Source organism: Sus scrofa, chromosome 15, assembly GCF_054392235.1.
Source record: "Sus scrofa isolate SSC_HxYL_T2T_F1_AM1 chromosome 15, Sscrofa_HxYL_maternal_Yorkshire_Landrace_v2.0, whole genome shotgun sequence".
Classification (NCBI taxonomy): Eukaryota; Metazoa; Chordata; class Mammalia; order Artiodactyla; family Suidae; genus Sus; species Sus scrofa.
Window position 1 is genome coordinate 89,685,617 of NC_139397.1, and position 17,328 is coordinate 89,702,944.

General features: G+C 40.2%; 1 protein-coding gene across 5 annotated transcripts in view; it reads right to left on the reverse strand.

Moving 5' to 3' along the window:
* ABCB11 (ATP binding cassette subfamily B member 11) overlaps positions 1-17,328 on the reverse strand; it is an 83,839-nt gene that overhangs the window by 24,303 nt on the left and 42,208 nt on the right. For 4 of the 5 annotated variants that reach the window (XM_084999392.1, XM_084999394.1, XM_003133457.6 and 1 more), the window contains 6 exons: positions 16,904-17,107; positions 14,902-15,072; positions 13,904-14,105; positions 12,603-12,678; positions 7,252-7,354; positions 2,175-2,339 (listed from right to left, as the gene is read on the reverse strand). In XM_084999392.1, the coding sequence (XP_084855518.1) occupies positions 2,175-2,339; positions 7,252-7,354; positions 12,603-12,678; positions 13,904-14,105; positions 14,902-15,072; positions 16,904-17,107 (921 nt within the window). Of the gene's footprint in view, positions 1-2,174; positions 2,340-7,224; positions 7,355-12,602; positions 12,679-13,903; positions 14,106-14,901; positions 15,073-16,903; positions 17,108-17,328 lie in introns of all 5 variants that reach the window. The other variant, XM_084999395.1, reaches the window with a different exon arrangement.

The following is a 17,328-nucleotide window of genomic DNA, read 5'->3' on the forward strand; positions in this document are numbered from 1 at the left end:
AAGATCAGGGAGGGCTCTGGTTTTGTTGGTCCTCACTCTACTCCTAATACCAGCAACAGCGCCTAGCAAAAAATAAGTGATCAATAAATATTTGGTGAATTATGGATGGATTTCTTTGGTTTAAGGTCTGTCTTCTTCATAGTCAGAGAAACTCCACTAGGGAAGGAACCCTGACTGACTGCATTCCCAAGTCCCAAGTCTGGGGAGATAAGAAATAGCTGTTGAGTGAATGAAAGAACATTTCTATTATATTTAGTATATTGTACTGAATAGATATTAAGTAATATAAATGAATTACGATATTTTCAGCATAATCAGAAATCCCATTTACCAGAGTTAATCCCTGTAGTTCCAGTTTCCTATCTTTCTGATGATTTCCTCACTTACCACAAGGGGGCAGTGTGAAGTGGTGGCTGAGGCCCTCCCTATTGGATTGATTTAATTTTGTTTGGGGACTCCACAGGTCTTTCTTTTTCTTTCTTTCTTTCTTTTTTCTTTTTTTTTCCCTGTCTTTTTAGCGCCACACCCACGGCATTTGGAGGTTTCCAGGCTAGAGGTCCAATCAGCTACAGCTGCCGGCCTATGCCACAGCCACAGCAACTCAGGATCTGAGCCGTGTCTTCGACCTACACCACAGCTGACGGCAATGCCAGATCCCTGACCCACTGAGCCAGGAATTGAGAACCTGCATCCTCGTGAATACTAGTCAGATTTGTTTCCGCTGCACCACGAAGGAAACTCCCTCTACAGGTCTTTCTATACAACTCAGACCTGCAGGGACAATTTTCTGGTCAAGATCTCTGCCCCAGAGAGGGCAAGAGGGAAAAAAAAGTAGAGAAGGAAAGTAAAACTTGGGACTCCTACAAATCCTTTAGGCTAGGCTTCGGAAAAGGTAGTTCTAGTCCTCACCCCATCACCTAATGTGATCCTGTGTTACTGTGAGCAAATTAATAAAGTTCTCTAGATTCTAGATTTTCCTCCTGGTTGAATTCATAGGATTTGAATGTGTGTGTGTGTAAATTTCAACTAATAAAATGTGATAGCATTTTGATAACTAATTTTACAATGATAAGTTTATGTCGGAACTTGTCTCTGCAGTCACATTGCCTGGCTTTGAATCCCAGATCCACTGCTTGCTCCCCTAAGTTCTTTATGAGTTGGTTTTCTCCTTTATAACACAGGAACAATAAGACTACCTACCACACTGGCTATTAGGAAAGTTTAGTGAACTGTAATACGTACAGTTTTAGATAGTGCCTAATTAATGTCTGTAGTTGTTACTATTATTTTACTATAGCAACGAAGTCAGATGGAGAATGTAAAAACTCCTAGGAGGTAAAAAGCTAAAATAAGCTTTTTTTTTTTCTTTTAATCCATGCCTTATTTTACTTCTTTCTTTTCCTGTTTTCTCCCCACCTTCCCATTTCAATGGTGCAACCAGCAGAAGAGCAAAGCATTGCACAATATGCCCTGGCACCTGCTATTATAGGTCATAGCTTGTACCACCACTGTTTAGCAAGATCAAAATGGTCCCCAAATCCTTTTCTATTATTCAGCGAACCTGCTTTGCATTCTGATTTGGTTTGCATATGGGTAAACTGCCCTTTTTAACACTAAATTTGTAGTCATAGTGCCATTTTTTTACAGGCACGATGATTGTTGAAGTGTGCTGCCAGCCCAAATGAGAGATGCAGCTTCACCTTCTTACCTTGTGTGATGGAGACTCAAGACTTTTTTTTTTTTTTTTTTTTTTTTTGCTTTTTTGTTTTTTTTAGGGCCACACCTGTGGCTTATGGAGGTTCCCAGGCTAGGGGTCAAATCGGAGCTACAGGCTGCTAGCCTATACCACAGCCACAGCAACACAGGATCTGAGCCGCATCTGCAACCTACACGTCAGCTCATGGCAATGCCAGGTCCTTAACCCCCTGAGCAAGGCCAGGGATCAAACCCACATCCTCATGGATACTAGTCGGATTCATTTCTGCTGCACACTGGAAATTCCGACTTGAGACATTTTTAATCCTTTAGAGACCAGAGGAGAAAAGAGCTTTAAATAAAGCTCTTAAAAAAAGGGCTAATACATTACAACAAAGAGCCAACCTATCAAAAATATCAGGATCTACTGATAGACAAAAAGCATGAGGAGAATAAAGCTAGTCCAGCTGCTTGCTTACCCCAAGAATCTGGCTGAATAAAAAGGCATAGAAGGGGGTGACGGTCCCGTTGACAGCTGCACCCACACCCCCTACCAGCATGTAGGGCCATTCTGGAGCATTGACTTTCAGAATCCTCTTAACTGGGGCAGGTTCGATTTCTTCTTCCTCAGGAATGTTCTTGTCCTTGAGGGAAGAGGAGCATTGCATTAACCTTCTGAATGTTTCCATATACTCTTTTGTTAACCTCAGACTTTTGGCATTCACGGATTTGAGTCATGGTTTGATTGGTTATGAGTGACCTCAAAGATCTATAAGACGCAGTGATTTGCATTTTGTGAGAAATAGTTCTGAATCGCTTGCGACCACCTGTGACTTGGATGGGATGGATCTTAGAGTGTCTGCTCATCTGCAGGTGAACTTGTGGTTCTCATCTCCCAAGTACATAGGTATTGACGCCTGGGGAGCAATAAATACATTGTCTCTGTAAGAAAAATAACCCAATTAAAAAAATTTTTTTTGTGCTACAGCGATGTTTACATATTAGAGGACCTGTGAAATGTCCAAGATGTGTCCTTCATAAATGTCAAAGTTCCATAATCTAGTAACTGGCTAAAGCTCTAAGCCAGGCCAGTGTATCTAAGCAAGGCAAATAAATTTTAAAATGTATTAAGTGGTATCAGTGGTTGTCAATTGCATGTTTTCTGTGGGTTTTCCTTAATTAGTGCCCAGAAGTAAATGATAATCTATTTGGATTTCAAAATTCTGTATTTTCTTTACAAAGAATAAAAATTATTTCAAACTTTCCCTATTCTGATCTCTTTAGTTGCCATTAAAGTATCAGAGCTAGCAAATTTTTATCCTCTTGAAGACAAATATTATATTCAGAACCTGATCATTTTTACCATCAGAATAGCCCAATTTTAAAGACCCTTAGCAGTACATGATCTCCAAAACTCCTTCCAGAATTAAATGTCTGAGATTCTATGATTGTACATTTTGAAAGTGTCTGCTGTGCTATATCATCTAGAGGCATTAAACTCCAACTTTAACTAACTCCTAACCCCATCAATAAGTTAGCTATGATGAAGTGATGGGTTTCTAATATTTGACCTTGACTCAATCTCATTCATATTCCACCTTATTTTTTAGTTTCCCTGAAAAAGAGGCCTTACATAGCAGAGACTGGAACTTCTAGCCTGCAGGTTTTCCCTAATCCAAAACTTAATTTAATCAGCATTATCAGTAAGATCTGACTCCATACATGCTACCCAAGAGCATAGCTTGGAGACAAAGAAAAAGCAGACTATAGTCTTAGCTCTATCACCAAATATGAGATGTTGGGTCAGACACTCCACACTGATAGCTTGGAAGCACAGACATTGGAAACGATCTAAGTTTTCAGAGTCAAAACTCTAAGTAAACCTTTTCCTTTGCAACATAAGGTAGAACATCTCCCAGTTTAACAGAAGGTGAGGTTAGAGCTTCATCAACATGAGAAGGAAAAAATAAAGGATTTCTCCAATGCTTGACCTTGCAGAATTTTGTTAACTATAAAAATACTTTAAAATTTACTTAGGATTAGAGTAACCCAAGTATTTAAAATACTTTAAAATTTACTTGGATTGGAAAGTCCAATGATTACATTTTATTAACTCTGATTCTGTTGTTTCCTTTAAAGAAATATTCTGCTTTTTAAATCAATAAGACTCCAACATAATTATCATACAAATGAGACGAATTGATATAAGCATAAGACATTTCCTCTCGGAGCTTTAACAAAATCGCATTGGTGTCCCCGTCAATTATTTCCTTTCTTTCTTTTCTTCCCTTAACCAGAGAGAGAATATAAAATGAATATTTTAAAAATTACTCAAGTTTACATTTAATTGAGTTTAATTTTTTCCATTCTAATTGTCATTGCTGATGAATAGAACATTATATGGAGAATTTTTATTTTTCAAAACTAATCTCTATATTTGATTTAGGTTTCCTTGTATTTAAATAGCTCCCTTCTGAGTTTCCTCTGCCTCATAAGAACTCTGGGAACCCAAGCTCCAGGGAATCTGATTGTTCTCTGCAAGGATGCTGGGCCATTTACCAGCTCCGATAATAACAACAACAAAATCGGATTTTCCTTTCCTTCTTTCCTAATTCTCTTGCTTTTATTGTCAAATATTTACCCAGAAACTAGGGGAAAAATTAAAATGCAAAGATTGAATATACTTGGTGCTGTTTGAAATAACAACATAGTGTTCAGTTCTTTCTCCCTTAAAGCTTATTAAACATTATAATAATGCAATAACTTGTTATGAATGGCAGCCCCATGGACATAAATGAAGAACCTATTTCTAGAACTAGAAGAGGTATTGAATCCTTAGTGGCAAGATGCAATAAGCAACCATGCTTGCTGAGTATGTCTCTCTCACTGGATTCACCCTGTTGCTCCTGAGACAAAGTGGTCTTCTATGAAGTTTATTTAAACCAACTCTATTAGATATTGGGACTTCTACTTATTCATTATTAATATTCTAAAACCAAAAGAGAGCCTTAATAATCCTTCCATCATAGTCACAAGATCAATCACCAGTAGCACTTTATTCCAAATTTGGCCTTGTGAATCAATGCTTATAATTACTTCCAAGCAGATCCTCATACTGAATTTTTTAAAAGACAGTTTGAAATTACATCATGCATAATGGATGTGCTTGTAATTAAAACATTCTCTGACTCATTTGCTTTGATAAATCTTATGGTTTGTTGTTACTTTATTATAGAAATTCAATTTTTCATCCTAGTTTTAAAAATCTCTTGATGTCCTACTAGGTACAGCTCTATAAATAAACAGAAAAATGAAAGAGTCTGTAGCTTGTGACTGGGTTGGAACAGGACTCAACTGGCTCCAAGTTTAAATGTGTCAAATGAACAGAAATGTTTGCTAGGTCACCTGGTAACCAGATAAGGGAGCTTCCGCGTAGGTATGACAAAGCAATTCTTAAGACAAAGCAAAGTGCCCAAGTTGGTACAAACACAAATAATAGTCACTAACTTTAAAAGCTTATAATTTAGTAACAGGCTAGGACAACACGACGTGAAATAAGGCTCAATGAGAAAACTGCCATGAAAAGATTCAAATGAAGACTAATGGGGGGGAGTGCTCCTCATGGCTTAGTGGTTAATGAACCTGAGTAGTATCCACGAGGACACGGGTTCCATCCCTGGCCTTGATCAGTGGGTTAAGGATCCAGCATTGCATGAGCTGTGGTGTACATCGCAGATAGGGCTCAGATCCCATGTTGCCATGATCTGTGGTGTAGGTTGGCAGCTACAGCTCTGATTCGACCCCCAGCCTGGGAACTTCCATACACTGTGGGTGTGACCCTAAAAAACAAATGAACAAACAAAATGAGTAATGGGGGGATGGAAAATGAGAGTATCAGGACTGAGGAATGAAGTTGAGTGAATAAGAAAAGCTTTCGGGAGGAGGGTTGGTCACAATGGAAGTCAGACTGTGACCACAACGGCCTGGATGCTGGCATCCTGATGAAGAAAGTTTCATCCTCTTACATATGATGATTCTTCTCATACTTTTTTCCCCCCTTTTGCTGGCCATCCCTGTGGCACATGGAAGTTTCTGGGCCAGGGATGGAATCCAAGCCTATCTCTTTCATTCTTATGTTGTTTCGAATGTTTAAATTAATGGTGTTGGGAGTTCCCGTTGTGGCTCAGTGGTTTACCAATCTGACTAGCATCTGTGGGGATGCAGGTTCCATCCCTGGCCTTGCTCAGTGGGTTAAGGATCTGGCATTGCCGTGAGCTGTGGTGTGGGTTGCAGACTCAGCTCGGATCCTGAGTTGGTGTGGCTGTGGTGCAGGCTGGCAGCTATAGCTCCGATTTGACCCCTAGCCTGGGATTCTCCATATGCCATGGGTATGGCCCTAAAAAAATAAATAAATGAATTAATTGATGAATTAATTTTAAATGCACCCTAAAACAATGGTTATCAAATTGTATGAAGTAAACAAATGTCCATGAAACTTAATCAGTCCAGATTAATTTAAACTTTGTGAGAATTTGGTATCAAATATTTCAGTTGACCAAACACTTTTGCCAAGGTTATTATCATTTAAAATTTTGGGAAACAATGTTTCAGATATTTTTAAAAACTTTAAAAGGGTACCTATATAATCAAATAACCTACTGAATACATGTAATTTGTCCGTGTTTATTAGAATGGTTCAACTAGGAGTTCCCGTCGTGGCGCAGTGGTTAACGGATCCAACTAGGAACCATGAGGTTGCAGGTTCAATCCCTGGCCTTGCTCAGTGGGTTAAGGATCCAGCGTTGCCATGAGCTGTGGTGTAGGTTGCAGACACGGCTTGGATCCTGCGTTGCTGTGGCTCTGGCGTAAGCTGGCAGCTACAGCTCTGATTAGACCCCTACCCTGGGAACCTCCATATGCCGCCAGAGTGGCCCAAGAAATGGCAAAAAGACAAAAAAAAAAAAAAAAAAAAAAAAGAATGGTTCAACTAGGAACTATCAATTAATCCTTAATAGTTCAGTTTTCATTACCATGTTTTCTTTTCTTTTCTTTTCTTTTCTTTTCTTTTCTTTTGTCTTTTTAGGGCCACACCCACGGCATATGGACATTCCCAGCCTAGGGCTTGAATCAGAGCTGCAGATGCTAGCCTATACCACAGCCACACCAACACCAGATGCAAGCTATGTCTGGGACCTACACCACAGATCTCTGCAACTCTGGATGTTTAATCCACTGAGGGAGGCCAGGGATGGGCCCATGTCCTCCTGGATCCTAGTTGGGTTCATTACTGCTGAGCCACAAGGGGAACTCCCATTACCATGTATTCTTAAAACAATTTAATTTGTATTTCTTTTAAAATACTGCATGAAACATTATGTAACATTTAGAGTTTCTATCATGTCCTAATGGTTTCTCCCATTTAGTCTGACTTAGTGAAACAATACTAGATAAAGGCCTCGGAAACTCCTATTCTAGATTTAAAGCCCATACAATGGTCCCAGGAGAGACTTTCCCCTCCTCCATCCCCACCCCCACCCCAAGCAATTGGTGCCTGACCTTTCTGTCCTCTTCATAAGCAGACTTATGATCTACACCTGCTAATGGAGGTTCATGTCTCAGGTAAGAAAGCTGAGACCTGGATCGTTGCCGGATGGAAGCTCTGTAAATAAACAGAAAGATGAATTAGTCTGTAGCTGGTGGGCAGGTTAGAACAGAACTCTCCACTGGTTCCAAGTTTACATCACTCATGTCAAACAAACAAAAAACATTTGCTAGGTCACATGGCAACCAAATAAGGGAGCTTCCTGATTAGGTTTGATGGAGCTATTTTTTGGGCAAAGCCAATCAGTTTGATTGCTGTGGTCTCCAAGCTACAGTCTGATTCAGAGGATACCCCAAGAAGGGAGAAAGAGAGAGGGGCAAAGCTGTTCCACTCGTCCACCAAAAAAGCTCCAAGACTTTATGTAACATATAGAGTTTCCATCAGGTCCTAATGGATTCTCCCACTTAGTTCTCCCATTTCAAACCCCCATGGGGTTTATAGCTAATTGCTATAATGGCTATGGTCCATCACTGTTACATCCCTTCCAGTTGTAGGTGGTAGTTTTGTTTCTTATTTCTCCTTCTCTTTCTCTCTCTCCAGATGATTGCTTTAGCATAATGCCACCTGGAAACAAATAGACCAGTGGGAGGAAACAGCACTCCTGATGAAATTTTCTCCAGGCTATGTACTACCCTTAGGGACAGATTTAATTAACAAATCTCTTATAATTTAGCCCAATGTATACATTCATTCATTTAATAGAAGCTTATAGGACACTTACAACATGCAAACAAATACCAGATGCTGTGGGGGATACAAAGACTGTTCAATTACAAAATTTTTCCCTCCAGCAGCTTAAAATCTTACAGCAATGCAGGTGCCCAGACCTGATACAAGGAAAAATGTGGAAAGTGCTACAAAACAGTTTTAAATAAAGAGTAAGGAATTTTTTTTTTTTTTTTTTTTTTTTTTTTGTCTTTCTGCCTTTTCTTGAGCCGCTCCCATGGCATATGGAGGTTCCCAGGCTAGGGGTCTAATCAGAGCTGTAGCCACCAGCCTATGCCACAGCCACAGCCATGAAGGATCCAAGCTGCGTCTGCAACCCACACCACAGCTCACGGCAACACCGGATCCTTAACCCACTGAGCAAGGCCAGGGATTGAACCCGCAACCTCATGGTTCTTGGTCGGATTCGTTAATTACTGCGCCACGACGGGAACTCCAAGAGTACGGAAATATAAAGGAGAATATATATCAAGTATTACCATGAAAGGATTTTTCACGAGGAGGTGGCTAAGGTGGGATCTGGGTATCTGCAGGGTAGAGGGAAGAGCTTTGCTGATTGATAAAACAGTATAAAGAGACATGGGGACAGAGTTACTGGCTTTACACACTTAGTATAGGGCAGGTACAGGAAGTGAGGGATTGAGGCTGCTTTGTTTTTCCACTGAGATTTCTGGGAAGGAGACTTCCACTCTCCTCCAGGTTAAACTTGAAGGTATGTAACACTGGAAGCTGTTGGCAAGTATGTTGAGACCCTCAAGGAAAGATGCTTACTGAAAAAGAAGCCAACACTGAAAAAAAGTAGAGCCAAGAAGGGAAACAAGAGAAACTGTATGTATGTTGGACAAATCCTCAAAGCTGTGGCATTGCCTGAAGCCAAGACATCCTTGGACAATTTAGTTCTGTAAACTTATTCTTTCTCTTTAAAGGGTAAGGGCTTAGGCTTTTAGACCTTGGCAAATAGACTCTGAAGTGATGGAGGCAATCCTGAAGAGCTGAGAGGGTGGAAGTTACATTATCAAAGCACTTAATCTGAAGAAATAGGATGTAAAGAGAGAGAACAGAGAGGAGGAGATCTGAGTCAGTGGTTCTGGTGTGCTCCCGAAGGAGATATTCCCAAGTCTCCATCATCTGCATCCAGGTGAAGTTGGATGAAAACAAATACCAAGGTGGTGCCCGCCTATGGTAGATGCTCATCTAGCCTCCTTGAGAAGCCAGCAACACATCAACTTCATGACCCTAATTTGTTCCCAAGTTCTGCGGATGGCACGGCCATCCTCTTAGTCACCCGGCTTCAACAAGGTGCATTTACGTTAAGGCTTCCCTCCTCCGTGCTCTTGCCCACTCAAACCCTTGCCAAATGGCATTATGATCAAGCATGAAACCACACCTTATCCTGACTCCCTGCTACCAAACTGGCCTTGGGACACACCCACTCCCTTCCCACTGGGCCTGAAATTCTGCAGCAATAGAATTACTTAAGTTAGGTAACAGGTCAAGACGTCATCTCCCTAAGGTGTGAGGAATAGAAATATGTCAGCTGGAGAGCAGAGTACATGACAGGGCTGAGACCTAAGGTTATGGGACTAAAGAGAAACTCAGGGAAAAAAAAAAGAAAGAAAGAAAACAAAGGAACTCAGAGCATTGGGCACCAAGGTAGAAGTACATGGAGAGGGAGAGGGTATCAAAATATAGTTCATTTCCAGTTCTAGGCACAGAAGACCTAGATCTTTGTCCCCTCAAATTTATCCTACTTTAACCTTATGTTTCTTAAATCCCTCTCCCTTTTCCACTTCCCCACACCATTCCAGCTGACTAGGATAAGCCATCCCAATGAGGCCATGAGCAGAAAGGATGCTAGGCAGGTGTCGAGCTGGGTCTCTGGTCTTCTATAAGTTAAAAGTCTCTCATACCCTTTTGCAGAAGCCTACAACACCTGCCACTCCCTCAGAAGCTGCATATCACTTCTCATCACAAATAAAAACAGCTAATTTGGGAATATATGCCTCTCTCTCCCAACACTATTATTTTGGAAATTAATTACTGTCATCCATTAAATTGTTCTTCAACCAAGATGTATTACTAAAGAGAGATTTAGCCATCAGAAAGACTGAAGCCAATAAGATGCAAATTAACATTTCAATTAGTCATTTAAAAAAATCTGTCAGCATACACAATATTTTTAACAGACTCTCTTACTCAAACATGTCTTTGCAGGAAGTTAATGGCTACTTTCTGTGTATAGGCTGTATTTCTGGCTTCTCATCCTCATCGCCAAAATGTAGAATTTGTGGGAACTAATATCCAAATAGAAAAGTGTATATTAAAAATGGTTATCTGCTCCTAACAGTAAACTGTAAGTAAAGTACATAGAATGGAAAAATTTTGTTCACCTGAAAAATTAAGAAAATATTTATTTTCTTGTTGACCATTTCCTCTTTGCAAACTTTAACTAATGAGCAAAAGAGATGCCTGGTCATTCTGTGTATTTAAGAAGTTAGTTGGTATCTTCATGGTTAAAACGGCATGGTTAAACAGAATGCCAGATGTTGATAAACATTGCCTAATAATTTTGGCGATTTTCATAGCTTTTACTTTATAGAGAAACTTGAAGGTGTTGCTTTATTACTTTCCAAATTCAAAAAGTCAGTAAAACTGACGTTTCTTGAAATTTTTCTGAATAGACTTGCTCTTAAGAGAAAAAAATTTAAGAACTCAAGCATAAGCTCAGTGAGCTATTCTTTTTTTTTCTTTTTCTTTTTTTTTTTTTTTTTTTTGGCTTTTTGTCTTTTTGCCTTTTCTAGGGCCGCTCCCACGGCATATGGAGGTTCCCAGGCTAGAGGTCTAATAGAGCTCCGCCGGCCTAAGCCAGAGCCACAGCTATGCTGGATCCAAGCCACATCTGTGACCTACATCACAGCTCATGGCAATGCCAGATCCTTAACCCACTGAGCAAGGGCAGGGATCGAACCTGCAACCTCATGGTTCCTAGTCGGATTCGTTAACCACTGAGCCACGATGGGAACTCCAGTGAGCTATTATTTAAATATTAAAAATAAATACATCTGTGTTTGAACTACTAGAAGTTGTTACCTGAATATTGTATTCTGAGCCTCTTTAACCATTTTTCAATAAACAATATCTATCTTGAATGAGCAAATCCCAAACTATAGCCTTTATTCAAAGCACAGCCTTGAATTAAATGTCCTAGAAACTCTAAGGGCCATGGTAGAGAAATGCATTGTCAGTCTGCCAACTAAAAAGAGTCTCCTACCTTAAGAAAAAAAGATTTTAAATAACATTTTTACAAATACAGGCAAATACTCCTGGGCAGAATTCTTCTTAATTTATAGACGTGTAACATTAAAGGGACTAATTAAAGGGACTATTTTTTTGAAACCCTTAAACCAGAAGGGAAGACTAAATTTATAGTCTTGCCATACTATATTCTAAAAATATGCTTTGAAAGTCAATACCCATATATTGATCCAGGAAAAAAAAATAGTTCATGTTTAGAAAAATTCTTTTTAAACATTAGACAACACATCTCTTTTTCATCTAGTTAAAGAATAATTTGACTTTAGATGGGTAACTCTGGGAGCAGAAATATTTGTAATTCAATTGCAGCTCCAGTAGGTTAAAGAATGGAGCTAAAGGCATGAATTTGACCTCCATTTAAGACGGTGCTTCACAGGCAAGAAAATAGACTCGTGGTTGCCAAGGGGGAGACTGGTGGGGGAGGGAATGGATTGGGAGTTTGGGATTTGGGGGTTAGCAGGTGCAAACTTTTATATAGAGAATGGATAAACAACAAAGTCCAATTGTATAGCACAGGGAACTATATTCAATATCCTATAATAAATATAATGGAAAATAATATGAAAAGTATTTTTCTTTTTTCTTTTCTTTTTTCTTTTCTTTTCTTTCTTTTTTTTTTTTTTTTTTGGTGTTTTTGCCTTTTCTAGGGCCGCTCCTGTGGCACACGGAGCTTCCCAGGCTAGGGGTCTAATTGGAGCTATAGCCACTGGCCTACGCCAGAGTCACAGCAACACCAGATCCGAGCTGTGTTTGCAACCTACGCCACAACTCACAGCAACGCCGGATCCTTAACCCACTGAGCAAGGCCAGGGATCGAACCCACAACCTCATGGTTCCTAGTCAGATTCATTAAACAAAGCGCCATGACGGGAACTCCGAAAAGTATTTTCTTAAAAAAAAGACAGTACTTCATACCAGAGTTAATTTTGGGAGATAAAACTGAAACAGAGATTTTTTTTTAAATCCCCTTTCTAAGCTGAGTAAACAACATTTTAACTACAGAGCATCTTATCATGCCTCCTGTTTTCAATAAAATGAGAAGCCAAATTTAAACAAACAAACGAACAAAACCCTTGTGAATTGGAGACAGAAATGCCAATATAGCATCTAAGGGTTCATTTCTATGTTTATACTACACACAAACCTGGGGCTGTGCTTATCGGCTCTCCTAGTGGTACCTGAGATATTGCCTGAGGATCAGAGCTGCAGAGAGCTTCTCAGAACATTTGAAAACTAGAAACTCTGCCTCATGGTTTAAACTTACCTTAAGCTAGCCTGGTAGCTCCCTCTGCTAAAGGACTGTTTTCTCTCAAGTAAGTCATCTTCAGTTTCATCGTTTCCTATTCAACACAACATGAGTGATTCCTTAGTGTATACAATAAGCAGAACCATATCAGAATAAAATTATTTATCTATTTGCCTAGCACCTCATTACTGCGTTTGATGCCAAAACATTCTATTAACTTCATTGCAATAAATAAAACTTAGCACTTGTCCAGCACATTCTAACCAAAAAAAAATTTTTTAAACACTCAGCAAGATTGAATCTTTTGAACTATATGATAGCCTACATAGTATCACCACAGAAATAGAGTTCCTATAGCTATAGCTGATATGAATCACAAAAAAAAAAATCATGAGAAGTCTACTAGATGAGGCAAAAAAAATAGACTCACTTAAAAAGTCTTTTCAGAATAAATCACATGCATTAAATATATACAGTCATTATACTCAATGGTGTTCACAAATCCAGAAGTGATAAAGTATAGAAAGTGTGGAATGGTTGGTTAACCTAGGTTGGAGTAAACCACCACATCTGAAAATTCAGATTGAAAAGGAGCAGGAAGGAGTTCCCGTCGTGGCGCAGTGGTTAACGAATCCGACTAAGAACCATGAGGTTGTGGGTTCGATCCCTGGCCTTGCTCAGTGGGTTAAGGATCTGGCATTGCCGTGAGCTGTGGTGTAGGTTGCAGATGCGGCTCGGATCCAGCGTTGCTGTGGCTCTGGTGTGGGCCGGTGGCTACAGCTCCGATTCGACCCCTAGCCTGGGAATGTCCACATGCCGCGGGAGCGGCCCAAGAAATGGCAAAAAAGACAAACACACACACACACACACACACACACACACACACACACAAAAGGAGCAGGGACACCAGGACCTGAAGTGTACTTTCACTATATACCTTAGTGAAAATAAGCATAAAACTTTTTAGTCATTGGTTAATTTGCTCAATCAATAAGAGAGCACCTACTGAGTGCAGGATACTCTAGGAAGACTCTCCTGTTTGCAAAGTGTGAGGCACAGCGGCAGGGGGCGGGGGGAATGGTGTGGGGGAGGTGGGGGGAGATAGAATTGAAAGTTCTCCCACAGATGACCTGGGTTTTAGCTCTATGAAGATCAGCACCTAAACCTCCTGAGCATCTGTTCTTTCCTTTATCATTTATATAATGTCTCCCAGGGTTCTGGGGAAAACAAGTAAGACAGTGTATATTAAAATGCATAGAAAACATTATATAGTCTAACTATTTCATATAATGTACAAGCATAATGGAAAAAGCACTTGCCTTTTATGTCTTTTTCTTTAAAGGCTTGATCTCCTTGACTTTGCAAAGTCATTAGAGTGAAGTAAACTCCTTTCCTTTCCAATAGTTCTTCATGGGTGCCTCTTTCCACTACTGTACCGTGTTCGAAACCAATAATGACGTCTGCAGCTCTGACCGTGGATAGGCGATGCGCAACGGAAATGATTGTGTGCCCATGTTGAATCTGTAAGCATGTACAGGGCACCATTAAGAGAGGCTGTAAGAGTAGACGATGACATTTGGCAGGCTCAGAATCCAAAAGTAAGGCAAACCCTCAGTCCCTAGGAACATCCTTTAATGGACTGTGCAGAAATGCCAGCCTACTTAGAAAATGCCAGCAGCCTTTCCTGTGGCTAAAATTCACCATCACACGTTGGTCCTATGCTGCTATCAATCAACAGCTAAAGACCAAAATGGAAATTTCTAAAATCACATATTATAAGTTAGACTTAACAAGATTATAAATTTCACATCTTCAGCTTTCGGAAGTAGATCATAACGTCTCCATTTAACTGTGAGGAACATCGCGGTCAGCCCATATTTTCCAAACCATCAGATACACTGGCCCATGTGGTCCTTCTCTGTCTCTGTCTCTCTGTCCTCTCTCCATAGCTGCCTTTCCTACAGCTGCACAAGAATTGCCACACGGACCTATGAAAGAAATTCAGGGAGTTCCCGTCGTGGCGCAGTGGTTAACGAATCCGACTAGGAACCATGAGGTTGCGGGTTCGGTCCCTGCCCTTGCTCAGTGGGTTAACGATCCGACGTTGCCGTGAGCTGTGGTGTAGGCTGCAGGTGCGGCTCGGATCCCGCGTTGCTGTGGCTCTGGCGTAGGCCGGTGGCTACAGCTCCGATTCAACCCCTAGCCTGGGAACCTCCATATGCCGCGGGAGCGGCCCAAGAAATAGCAACAACAACAACAACAAAAAAGACAAAAGACAAAAAAAAAAAAAAAAAAGAAATTCAGACTTTCAACAAACCTTACTCAGGGCCTCTTGTACCATGGCTTCACTCTCGTTGTCCAGCGCTGAAGTAGCCATGTCCAAAAGCAGAATCTTTGGGTTTCGGACCAGAGCTCTAGCAATGGCTACTCTTTGTTTCTGCCCGCCACTCATCTGGCTTCCTCCTTCTCCAACAAGAGTGTTGAATTGCTAGGAAGAAGGGGACAGTGGTCATGAAAGGGAAGAATGTGATGTTCCTGCCAGATCCATTTTGAGAGTCTTTCTAGCTACCTCCTCAAGCATGAATTTTCACAGGTTCACCTTTCACTGAAAAAAATACCCTTTTCTGAAACAGCTTATTGTCTAATCAATATTTGTGTATAAATTCAAATATTGATTTATTCTTTCCAGATCACAGGGCTGTTAAAATGTTTCTCTTTAGCTCCACTTCAAATAAAATGTTTTCACCACAGTAAAAGTTGATCAAGGTCTTGTAAATCCATTTTAGAGGATTAAAGCATGTATCGAATCCTTCTCTCTTTTCTCTGGCTAGACGACACAGCAAAACACAGAGCTAAAGCTCTCTATACATTATAAATGAAAGATCAAAGTAATTTTAAATCTCTACCATAGACAGCAAATATTTACCATGTATCTTGCATGTCTGGTGTTAAATTGGAATCGCGCAATGAGGTGCTGATGTCAGACTCATCTCTTGCTTAGTATTAGCCAATGTGAGTCAAGTACCTATCATGTCGAAAGCATGGATCTGAGATCTTTACAGATATTGTCTCACAGGGGCCCCATGAGGTAGGTACTGTTGTTCTCCTCAACTGATGGATAAGGGAATGCTGGGGTCTGAGGGGGCAAAGTAACTTGCACAAGTTCATAAAGCTTGCAAGTGGATAAGCTGCAATGTGTATGGAGGCAGCCTGATTCTAAAGCTTTATAATTTTTAACCACTAGACTATATCATACTCATAGCTGCAATCCTATTCAGACAGGAATTTTTTTTTGGGGGGGGGGAGCTTTTTAGGGCTTGCCCATGGCACACAGAAGCTTCCAGGCTAGGGGTCAAATTGGAGCAACAGCTGCCAGCCTAACCACAGCCACAGCAATGCCAGATCTTAGCCATATCTGCAACCTATGCCACAGCTCACAGCAATGCCAGATCCTCAACACACCAAGCAAGGCCAGGGATCGAACCCACGTTCTCATGGATACTAGTTGGATTCTTAACCCACTGAGCCACAACAGGAACTCCAAACGGGTCTTTAGGAAGGCTGAATGGAAAGCATTTAGAGCATGGAGGCTGGAGCCAGACCACCTGGATATGCACCTTGTCTCTCCTGCCTTGAGCAAATGATTTGACCCCTCAGAACCTCAATTCTCCATCTGTAGGTGGATATGATAATAGCAGTTGCCTGACATTATGGTTGTGAGAGTTAAATAAATTACTAGGTATAAAGTGCTTAGAACAGTGCCTGGTATGTATATGAGATAACCAGTAATAGTAACTATCCTTTGACTTAGAAGACCACTGGCCACAAAATTCATAAAAGTATAATATTAGGGAGTTGGTTTTTGTCATTGTCATTGTATGAAATGAAGATAAATGAGGAAATTTTGAACATGTGAGATACAGTACTGAGGACACAATATCAACTGCCCAAGCACAAGAAAAATTAAAGAACCATGACAATGGTAGACATCAAAAGAGCATTTGCAGATTACCACCACATGATACATTTATTATGTGTTTAGACAAATGCTTAGTAGACAGAATAAGGAAACTGTATCTATGTCAAAGGGAGCTTTTAAAAGAAAGATCTCAAGTTTGGTATATTTTTAATGTGTAAATAACAAAGTATTCTCAGACAAAGAGGGGAAACTCAAGATGCATTTCCAGGCATACAATTAAAACATGACATTAAGAATTTAATAATATATGATTCCAATGAAAAGAAAGGCATATTACTGTGTAATTTCTTTTCCTTCTATGACTTTTTGGTTTCCTTTTGGAATGCAAAGCTAGGGGTACCTGGGGCAGGTCCATGATGAAGTTGTAGGCATTGGCTTCCTTGGCAGCCCTGACTATATCTTCCATCGTTGCATCATTTCTGCCATAGCGAATATTCTCTGCAATGGTGGTGGAAAACAGAACAGGCTCTTGCTCCACTATGCCAATCTGAGCTCTAAGCCACTGAATGTTAAGAGAGCGAATGTCATGGCCATCCAAGGTCACCTAGAGAACAAGAATACAACATGACTTCTCTTGGATTCCTTCAGGGTTCTGAATCATATATCTATGTTGTACTTGACCTATGAGGAGAAAAAAATAGAGACTGACAAGACTGTAATAGAAACAATTCTTCTTATAATGTGGCTGTTAATATAAGGATGACAATATAAATTGAAATCAAGTATAGCTTTAGGACAATTTATTGTAGAAACACAGTTGATATA